At 40.3% G+C, this 11593-nt stretch overlaps 1 protein-coding gene across 1 annotated transcript; it reads right to left on the bottom strand.

Moving 5' to 3' along the window:
* Positions 1 to 1420: 1420 nt before the first annotated feature.
* LOC139720077 (2-hydroxyacylsphingosine 1-beta-galactosyltransferase-like) lies at positions 1421 to 11115 on the bottom strand. The gene is made up of 6 exons (XM_071631447.1): positions 10902 to 11115; positions 6990 to 7174; positions 5334 to 5390; positions 3966 to 4136; positions 2661 to 2878; positions 1421 to 1607 (listed from the first exon to the last, which is right to left on the bottom strand). Exons 1-6 carry the CDS (start codon positions 11113 to 11115, stop codon positions 1421 to 1423), a joined length of 1032 nt encoding a protein of 343 aa, XP_071487548.1.
* Positions 11116 to 11593: the final 478 nt, after the last annotated feature.

Genomic DNA, 11593 nt, shown 5'->3' with positions numbered 1-11593 from the left:
TCTTGACTAGAATTGTAAGATTTAATAAGCAAAAAAATGACAATAATTCCATGTTTTGTAAGCTGAAATACAAGAATGTTCGGCTCGCTCGCTGCGCTCGCTCGCCAAAATTTATCAAAATTTATTACATTTAAATGACTTTCGAAAGTGTTATTTCCTTCATTTGATATAAACAAACAGTGCATGTTTAATTTTAATAAATATATAGATATTATACATATATATGAATATATATATACATATATATGTATATATATACTCTCTAAAAAAATCGAGTGAAAATTTTCACTCTATAAGGAGTGAATACAAAAAAGAGTGAATTTAGAGTGAAATTGGAGTGAATTTCGAGTGAAAATGTTTATTTTTACTCATTTTGGAGTGACCTCAGGGATCACTTGAAGATTTTGGAGTGATACCTGACGTCACTCTAAAACGAGTGAAAATGAACATTTTCACTCTAAATTCACTCTTTTTTGTATTCACTCCTTATAGAGTGAACATTTTCACTCGATTTTTTTTAGAGAGTATACATATATATGTATATATATACATATATATGTATATATATACATATATATATATATATATATGTGTGTGTGTGTATGTGTGTGTACGAGTGTGTATGTGTATATTGTGTATGTGTGTGTATGTGTATATTGTGTAACATATGTATGGTCTATCGTGAGCCCCCTCCAATATTTGCCCCCCCTCCCCAAATCTCGGCCGTCGACCGCGCGATCGCGACGAAAATTGGCACACACATTGCCTATGATGTAATCTGAAATACCTTGAAGTTAATTTTTCAAACAATTATCATTATTATTATGCTAAATTATGCATAATGATGCATGAAATCAGACTATTTTGTATAAATCGGAGGCCCCTCCGGCCTAGTTGGGGCTAAAAAATAAAAAAATTTGCATAAATTCGCATAAATTTTTTTGTTTTGTTTCCAATATCAGGGGCAATAGCAGACAGCTGAAGGTGATGGTAGTGCCCACGTGTCCAGTAAAAATACTATTTTGCCAATATTTTGCTTACATTTTCATTTCAGTATACTGTAAATATGAATACTACGTGATAATTCCTAGTTGTTAAACAATATTATGCAATGGTGATTTGTGACATAATCATTTTCACAAACGTCACAAAATTTGTCGTCATAAACACTGACATCATATTCAGAATAGCATACCATGGTGCGACAAACAGGCCAACAGTCTGAAATATTTGAAAAAGACATATGATCACGTGAAGCCTTTCAACCAATCACATAGAGGACTGATTCTTTTTTTTAATCCAAGACATAGTAGATTCGCTATACCTAAATTAATCTGGCTTGTTTTGAAGCTTCCACCTCGGCATGCGCAACCACATGCTCTAGCACAGCATCTAACAAGCAGATAAAACGTTACTATGGTTATGAACATGCAAAATATGATGACGTCAATATTGTGAAGCTGAATAAAGCCGAGTTCCGTAGCTCTAGTCTTGAGATGAGCCCGCCGTATTTGATGACATGTTCGATCCAGAACACAGCGGTTTCTGTCGGCCGGAACATCTTGTCGTGATGAATTCCCGAATACAGCTTGGCTTGAGATGTGTAACTGCAAAATAAACAATCAAAAAATCAGCACTGGTAACTTTATGAAATGAATCAGGACATGTTGCCATGTCGGCCTGAATCACATGATCTGAATTCACGCAAAATTAAGGAAATTTTCAGTGTTACTTTCCAACAGACGTATTCAGTTTGGGGACAAGAAACAAGTGTAAACTTCAGAAAGATGTATTAAGTATTATAAACAAGAGAAGGATACTATAGGCTTACACCAGAGCAGAAAGGACGTATCACAACGACTGCAGTCCATTGGTTACGCTAAAATGCTATGATAAAGGACTTGAGGACGACATGCAGAGTGTAGCAATTTTCTTGTCTCCATCAGTTGGTGCTCAAAATTTATACTGATCTCCTGCTCTTGGTATTTGTGTATTTTTTTCCGCGATCGCATAACTCATTATCTACGATTAATGTTTTTAAGGTACTGTAGTGTGTACTACTTTATATTGCGGACATTGAATTACATCAATGGTATATACTCTTGAAGCGGACTTCTCTGCAAGCAGGGGCATTTATAGGCCCTACTGTGAGGATTCGCCAAGCTCTGCTGCCATGTCTTATGCAGAGTGCGATATCACCCCCGCCCTGCCCCGCCTTAACAAGAAAGAAAAACAAAACAAAACGAACAAAATACAATAACGAAAACAAATAAACAAATCGGGGGTGGCTGTTTTATGGCTCTTAACCTTTTTTGGACGGCCCTGGCGCTGTTGGAAGTAGGTACATGTGTAGCAAACCGAGGACCCCCCCCCCCCCCCCGGGCCTTTTGGCTCTTCTTACAAATCATCGAAACGCACGCACGCAAACACACACAAACACATAGGACCTACACGAGAAATAAAAACCAATGAACTTCAGAGGAGGAAGACGTGCACTCACTAACCCCTCCCAGTCAATAATTAAATGTTCAATGGCCCCCGGAAAAAAACAAACAAACAAACAAACAACAACGACAACTTCAAGAGTACTGTTTTAAACTGGTCCCCCGTAGTCAAGATCAAGCAAGTAATATGAGACTTGATAGATACAACTTCCTTACCTCTGATCATCAAGGACTCTCCTGATTGCCCTGCGGACAGTCTCATACGAGACGTCTTCCTTGTTCACCACTTCTCCCATCCCCTTGACCTTGACTTTCACTCCGATAGATTTCTGCTCCGCAAACAAGGGTATAATCACCATGGGAACGCCGTGGTAGATCGCTTCAAACACGCCATTGGCCTCCGTGATAGACCATGAGACGGGCTTTTGGATGTCCTGGGCATGCAGACATCGTGAGATGCAAGGTGGAGGAGACGGGTAGTGGGAAATGATAACGATAATGATAACAACAACAATGATAATAATCATTCTCATGATCAAAATAATAAAAAGTACTAAAAGACAGTTTATTACACAGCCATTATGATATCAATAGGCTCCACTGCGCCCTATATACAAACTGTCAAAATATAGCATTATAATAAACTATAATGATTCCAACTAGGTGTAGCATTTTCAAGAAGGCCTAAATGAGTTTTCAAAGTAAAGTTTCATGCTATAAACACACGTCTACGGTTTTTAACCTCGTCTTACAACCATTAACTGAAGCTGCCTGCCTTATAATCAGCACACTTGAGAGAGAGAGAGAGAGAGAGAGAGAGAGAGGGGGGGATTTTTTTTCCACGATATCGGAGCAGCATACATGAACGCCGTGTCACCAAGGGTATTTTAGTGTGTTTTCCCAAAAAGGATAATTCAGCAATGTTTGATCCCGAGAACTCCTGAGACAACAAATTGTTTGAGATGACGACTTTAACTCTTCGCGTTTCTACACTGCATGGTATACGCTGGTGCTGATATCAGTATGACTCTGCATGTATACTAAATGATAAGTTCATTTGTCACTCTTACATGGTCAACGAAACTCTATAGTTATTGAAGTTGGAGGAAACGATTCCTGGGAGTTAATGGTTTACGGGGGACTAGAACTTTAAGTTGACCGAGGTTAATAACATGGTCTGGCCTACAAACATCTGCTTGTACTAATTTCTTTCACAGAATACAGTAATTATTAACGCCCTAACGACAAACGTCGCGGGCGGCGAATTTGTCGCCGCGGAGGGCCCGTTTGTAAAAGGAATACAGTTGGCAAAGGGTCTATTAACCAGACAATTAAAACGGCAGAATGGGGATTTAAAAAAAAAAAACAAACATCTGAGTACATAATATTACAGAGCCTTATGTGTTTTCAATTCTGAATTTTAAGTTAATAGTATTATATCAGCAAGTTCAAACCACAATACAATAATAAAGCCGACAATAAAGAGCAACTATAGAGGGAGAAGAAGTACGAAACAGTCACCATACCAAGAAGATCGTTCTGTGGCAGCCAATCAACGAGTTTTGTGTTGTTGCCAAGGAAACGAGGCTTGGGTCCAGAGCACCTCCAGATAACTCTTTGTGGCAGCTCGCTGAAGACTCGGGCGAACGTCTCCACCATGGACTCAATGGGGATGCGAGGAACCATGCTTCCCTGTATGGTTGATTAGGAAACATGAATTTATAGTGATTGATATTTTGAACATTACGATGATCCCTTAAACCACCAAAGGTCTTATTGAACACTCATAAGAAAAACGAAGAAAATCAAGTTAAAGCGAGCAGCGAGAGAGCAGTAAATATGAAAAGACAAATAGCCATTCATTTTCTAACACGGAATTAAAGAAATTAGAAATAAGGATTCGAAACCAGCGCGACGTATATTGGAAATCATCTTTGAACAGAATGTCACATCACTCAATTCATCTGAATGTTGTAAACACTCGGGAAACCGCCTGGGATGATTATTATAATTGCGATATTACGGGGTAAATTGCTGCCTCCTATTATTAGTGTAAATCCTGAGACAAATTAATGCTGTCTCATTGATCGTCGATAGGTGTCAATAGGTTCGCTGGCCCAAACACAATAATTCGTGTCTCTTTTACTCTTGAAGTTTCATTTCCAACAGTCTATCTACAGACGACTTCAAGCTCAGCACATCACTAACTTATTTAAAAAGATCGAAATAAGAAATGTCATGTCAGTTTCGTTCCGAAGTGACTATGAGCAGCTGTTGATTCAATAGTGCAATGTCAAAAATACACAGGTATAAGTCATACAAATTTGAATTTGACTGTCCTTGATAAACCACACCCTACAGGACACACGTGGAAACACACCCATACCCATATCGAATGAAATTGCAGATTAAATCTCATCGGCAACCAATAATGTAGTATTTTTGAACTGTTTGAGTGTCATGCACCTTTTGGCACTTAACCTTAAAGTGACTTTACAGTACTGGTCGACGTGGGGATTCATGGTTTGAACATTCTTCATTAAGTGAGATAATGAGAAACCTCTTATGAAATATGAAAGAACATGTAATTTTCATCAGGATTCAATGTTTATTTGATGAAAATTGGTTTTCAAATGGCTGAGATATCCAAAAAAAAAAGTGATAATAATAAAAGGCGACAGGCCACAACTTTATTAGGATCTCTTTGTTTCACCTTGTTTTTGGATATCTCAGCCATTTCAAAACCAAATTTCATCTAATAAACTTTTGATACCCCTTAGAATTGCATGCTCTTTGACATCTCATAGAGTGGTTTCTGAATATCTCACAAAATGTTAAAAGCTAAATCCTCATCTCGACCAGAACTGTAGACACCCTTTAAATCCTCACCAGTGAGAAGATGATGAAGCCATGTTCTTCAGCTCCGTTGACAAAATCTTCATATTCCTGAAAAACCCTAAACAAAGAAAAAGAAAAAAAAGTATTTATGATTTCGCACCTTTCATTAACGATTTTTTTTTTTGTGTGTGTGTATATAACCATGGACCAGCATTGCCATATTGTTGACAAAGCCGAATAAATGCTGAATATGAGCAATCTATCCATTAAAAAAAAAATTGCTTTACCACTGTACTACGGTACTACGTACAATTCCCGCACCACTAGGCATCTGACCTCTTCTTTATCACAGGATGATTACTCGTGAATTAAGAATTCACTGCAATAATTCTATCACAGTAAATAAGTGGAGTACACTGAACAGTGACAGGAGAAACGCGCACAACCGTTCTCAGACACAGCATTGCCATAAACAAAGCTAACCATGATTCCTCTCCCCTCGAGGGAATATCTCACTTTGAAAATGTGACATTACAACATACCCACTTGATCTGTGACCACATGGCCAAAATCTTTCCCTACAGAATCATTTTGCAGTGATGCATATACCTAATTTGATGGCTTGAGTACTCTCCAAGGTATGGAGAAAAGGTATAATTTCAGCATTACATTTAGCATTTTAACCTGACCTTTGACCCTTAAATCTTGATCTCATGACCCCCAAATCTCCAAAAGACTCATTGTCAGGAAGCATTTCTGTATTATGTACTAAGTTTCATGAAAATCCCTGAAGCCAATCTGCATACACGTATACACTAAGTTTCGAGAAAATGAATCCTGGCCAGGCATTGCCGTATCGGGTAGTTAGTGAAATTTTAAGAATTTGACCGTGACCTTTGATCTTTCACATCGAGCATGTGCACCAAAAATTTGATAGGCACAAATTTCTCTACTCATACATAGGCTACATATTATGCTACGCTTCAAGAGGATGCCTCAAACGGTTTTTAAATTATACGTTCTCCACAAAATTGATTACAGACGGAAAGACGGACAGTCCTAGAACATAATGCCTCCGCTGCGAGACTTCCATCAGTGACGGAACTATTAAAAGTAAACAAACAAACAAAACAATATAGCGATTACAACAGGAAATATTTCATTTAGGTGATGTTGTTTGTTAAAATCAAAAGAGGTCCGACCAATCTCTAATTCATACTTATTTCGGTCAGGTTCATGACCCGAACAAGGAGAGGGGTTATTGCGAGGTTTTTATTTCGTCCCTACGGGTTTAAGGCAACACAAATGCAACATTTTTAGAGCTTGCTGTCTCTTAACGGATCTAACTTTAATGACAATAGACGTGACTTTGAAGATTCTATAACTCTTAATACATAAGTTATGTTTATAATACGGCCTATCATTCTTTTAATTAGGCAGATTGTATAACGTCCTAGTCATTCACAGAGCAATTACAGCACTCGAGAAAATTGTTCTTTGAAAATGTTTGTTTCCACATGTCAGAACGCTAACATTTATTCATTTAGTTTGTGTGTTGGCAATGAAAATTTCAACGGTAGCCAATTTAATGTGTGTGTGTGTGTGTGTGTGTGTGTGTGTGTGTGTGCACTGGAAAACAGGTGAAAGGTTCGGCTATTCTATAAAGCGATTTAATATGACAATGCTTATCAAAATTGTATACTTTACCTGTGTCAATGGTTTGCTAGGCTTGTTGAGTAATCCGCCTATGGGTATCCAGTTTGGAACACTTGGACGAGGAAAGTCAAGGGAGAAATCAGTCGCACTGAAAGCCACAACTGCATGGGCTTCGGCTAGGAGGCTTTGGACGGATTTGTCGGGACGGATACCCAATTCTGTTTTCAGCTGCTCCACTGGTCGAGTTATCATTGCCCCCATGAGGGGATAGATCATGTGGCGTTCGAAAAAGGACAATATTCTCTCGAAAAACGACTTGCGGTCAGAAAGAGGCAAGAAATCAAACGAAACGTACGATGATGGCGCTGGCATGCCAAATATGAGTTCGTGGAAGACGGGGTACCGCATTAGGGGCGTCACCAGCTTTTTTTCAAGGGGGGTGCGTTTTGACACTAAATGTTTACGAGATTTTTTGGACAGACATTTGGAATACAGGAAGCTCTCAATCCCTAGACTTTTACTGTTTTTTGAGGGAAACCAAGCGGGGAAAGGGCACCGGCGTAACTAGGATTTCATCTTGGGGGGGGGGGGGATGTTAGTATGCGAGGGAGCGAGCAAGGGTGGGGGGGGGGGAGGGTGTGGAAGTGCTGGAGGGGGTTGTACCCCATATAAATGGATTATGGAATGACGGTGTGAAACGACAAATTACTGGCAGCGATATCAGGAGGATGGCGACTACATGCGAGCGAGCGGAGCGAGCGAGCTTGAAAATTTTTACATTTTACAGTTCAAAAACTGCCGTTTGTAGCCATATTTTTTTCTTTGTAAATTAAGGGAGGGGGGCGCACCGGGTGCAACTGCTGGCAATTACTGGCAGCAACATCAGGAAAATTGCATAACAATTAAATGCGAGCGAGCGAGCGAGCGAGCTTGAAAAATTTGACATTTTACAGTCCCAAAACTGCCATTTGGAGCCATATTTTTTCTCTTTGTGGAAATAAAGGAGGGGTTGGGGCGCAACGGGCGCAACTGCCGGTAATTACTGGCAGCAACATCAGGAGAATTGCATAACAATTAAATGCGAGCGAGCGAGCGAGCGAGCTTGAAAATTTTGGCATTTTACAGTCCAAAAACTGCCGTTTGTAGCCATATTTTTTTGCTTTGAAATTAGGGGGGGGGGGCGCACCGGGAGCAACCGCTGGCAATTACTGGCAGCTACATCAGGTGAATGGCATAATAATTAAATGCGAGCGAGCGAAGAGAGCGAGCTTGAAAATTTTGACATTTTACAGTCCAAAAACTGCCATGTGGAGCCAAATTTTTGCGCTTTGGAAATAAAGGAGGGGGGGGGGGCGCACCGGGCGCAACTGCCGGCAATTACTGGCAGCAACATCAGGAGAATTGTACATTATGTTGTTCTGTAATTTGTCTCGTATATTACATGAATGTTTTGCAAACGTTTGAACAATATTATTTAATGACACGTATACTTTGTACTATGTTTTTGATTTTCGTTGATTGGAAATTAACTATGATTGATTGAATTGAATTAATTGAATTGCATAACAATTAAATTCGAGCGAGCGAGGGAGCGAGCTTGAAAATTTTGACATTTTACAGTAAAAAACAAACAAACTGCCGTTTGTAGCTATATTTCTTCGCTTTAGAATTTAAGGGGGCGCATCGGGCGCAACTGCTGGCAAATACTGGCAGCAATATCAGGATAGCATAATGATTACATTCGAGCGAGCGGAACGAGAGAGCTTGAAAATTTTACATTTTACCGTCCAAAAACTGCCGTTCTTAGCCATATTTTTTCGCTTTGGAAATTAAGGGGGGGGGGGGCACCGGGCGCAACTGCAGGCAATTACTGGCAGCAACATCAGGTGAATTGCATAATTATATAACAATTAAATGCAATTTAATTTGAAAAATTTGACATTTTACAGTCCCCAAACTGCCGTTTGCAGCTATAGTTTTTTGCTTTGGAAATTAATGGGGGGGGGGGGCGCACCAGGCGCAACTGCCGGCAATTGCACTGGCAGCAATTTCAGGAAAATGGCTTTACGACTAAATGCGAGCGAGCGGACCGAGCGAGCTTGAAAATTTTGACATTTTACTGTCCAAAAACTGCCGTTTGAAGCTATATTATTTATTTTTTTTCGCTTTGGAAATTAAAGGGGGGGGGGACGCCCGGTGCGCCCCTCCCCCTGGATCCGCCACTGGTAGTCAAGGGTGTGGGTTTATATTCATGACTGGGGGAGGTATGACCAGCGAGGTGGCGTCGAAGTGACCAAGCGGGGGAAGGATGTCAAAAATCTGCACTTTAGAGCATCCCCTAAACTAATTGTGCGTGTTTGTTTGTGTGTGTGGGTATTATACACATGGAAAAGTTAGGAATTAGCCCAGGTCAAGTCTTTTTATTGGCAATGCAAGACATTTTTATATAGACTAGTATGTAAAGCAACACTGCAAAATCAATGATCTAGCTTTGGTATAACGAAGCGTAATGTACAAAGGTGTACATTCTACATCACATTGCGCAACATTGTAGCGATTCTTCGTTCGGATGTACTGAGTACACTGCGCACATCCTGCTTATATGCAGAATGCCAACCAGGAATCACGCTGAATCACAATCTTTTGTCAGGTTCGGGTTTTTTGAACAATGTTTCACACTATATACCTCTTTAATTATGGTTAAAAGAAATCATAGAAAAATATCTTATTTCTTGATCACCCTTTCCTTCAAAAGCAGTTTACTAACACTTGAATGACTATTTCGTTAAGTCTTTTTTTTTTTTTTTTTTTACCAGCGGATTGGGAGGGGCGCACCCCCCCCCCTCCCCTCCGTAGTAACGCCACTGTTTTTGGGTGAAATAATTGGACAGATTTCTTGAATTCTAACAAAAACGCAAGAAAATCTTTTCATCGCGGGAATTATGATTATGTGGGGTGGGGCAAATGGTGCGCTTGCCTTCCAATATTTTTATGGGGGCAACATTTTTGTTTTCTTTCAAAAGCAAGAAAATCTTCTCATTTCGGAAATTATTCATTATGGGGGGGGGGCAAAATTAAAATATGCTTGCCCCTCCAATATTTTTATGGGAGTAACTTTTTGTTTTTCTGTCAAAAAAAGACAAGAAAATCTTCTCGTCTCTGGAATTATGGAAGGGGGTGAGTAAAATGATATGTTTGCCCTCCATTTTTTTTTTCATTTTTTTTTAATGAGGCTAAGGCTCGCTCTTAGGCTGGCAATATGGATTGGTTAGAAGTAACGTACATAGACCCTACATACTCGTATAAGTAGCACACGTACATGCAAACGTGTATAAGTGCTCCGTGTCGTACGGATGTACAGTACGGTCGATAAATAGTAAACACTGTAGAATACTAGTAGATATGTATAAAATCAGTGCTGCCAGAACCAGGGATGCGAATTGTTTTTGCCGACGATCCTTTTTTTTCTCCCTGGTGCAAAATAAAAAAAAAATAGAAAAGAATAATTATTTTAGTGTCCGGCGTTGAGGTCGCTCGCAGACTGATTTTTTTTTTCAAGGATCTGAAGGGGGGTGCGTTCGCACCCAACGCACCCCCCCCCCCCCTGGTGACGCCCATGCGCATCGACGTCGTCACCACAACAAGAGGTACATCCTTGAGGTAACCGTAGACCAGTGCATCGCCGCCATCAAAGCCGTCCGCGATCATGAGTTCGAAATGAGAACTACGAAGCTTGGCGACTGCTTTTTCATCCCTGAACAAAGCTCGACATCCAACACTGCCGAGATGAAACACATTTAAAAGATGCTGAATCCTTTTGAAGTCATCAATTAACATCGTAGGATTTTCGTTGAACCCCATTCTTCTCAAATCGTCAATGGTTCTTCTCGTAGTTTCGAGGCTTTCTTCTTCAAGCTCGTAGAGGATAGCTTGTTTAAAGGTGTCGTTTTCAAAATCCTTTACCGCCCCTGTTCGAGCCCGTCAGGAGGGTAACGTTGTGGCCGTTTGCGGCTAAGGCAGTGACAATGGCTGTCATGCTGCTGACATGACTGGTGCGCAGTGGGTAGGGCATCGATAACAATATGTCTGCTGCCTGTCCTTGAGTGACCAAGCTATGGAGGTTGATCACGACAATGAGCAATGCTCCAGAGCAAGACCAGATGGTGATGGGCTCCATGATTGCTCGCAGTTGTTTGCAGTTAGAAGATTTAGAACATTATACAAATGTAGCTAGTTTTAGTACTGGGCACTTGTCAATTGAATGATGCAAGGAAATATCAACGCGATATCATACAGAAGCATGCATTTGCGGAGAATCGCGATAGAACAGAATGAAATTAAATATGGCGTACAGAAATGTCTGTCTAAATATTGTCGGAGGCCTAAATCTGTCTTTCTAAATATGTTGCTTAGATTCAATGCAGTCATACTTACTCTACAAATTCCTTCAAGAGCTCACAGAATACATGGGTATTCTGTTTTGTAAATGTATGCAGTATGACAGTTGTGTGTGGGGGAAGGGAGGGGGAAATATGGCAGAGGAAAAAGGGGTGGGGGTATGTGCGGGGTATATAGTTCGTAGTTGGGTCAAGGGTCAGTCCTCCCTTCCCCTTCCACCCCTATACCCCCCCCCCCCTCTTCAATCGGAGGAAATG

Source organism: Diadema antillarum, unplaced genomic scaffold, assembly GCF_040938485.1.
Source record: "Diadema antillarum isolate AM-2024a unplaced genomic scaffold, OU_Dant_1.0 scf00000120, whole genome shotgun sequence".
Classification (NCBI taxonomy): domain Eukaryota; kingdom Metazoa; phylum Echinodermata; class Echinoidea; order Diadematoida; family Diadematidae; genus Diadema; species Diadema antillarum.
Note: the sequence above shows the minus strand (reverse complement) of the source record. Positions and strands in the feature narration are given on the sequence as shown.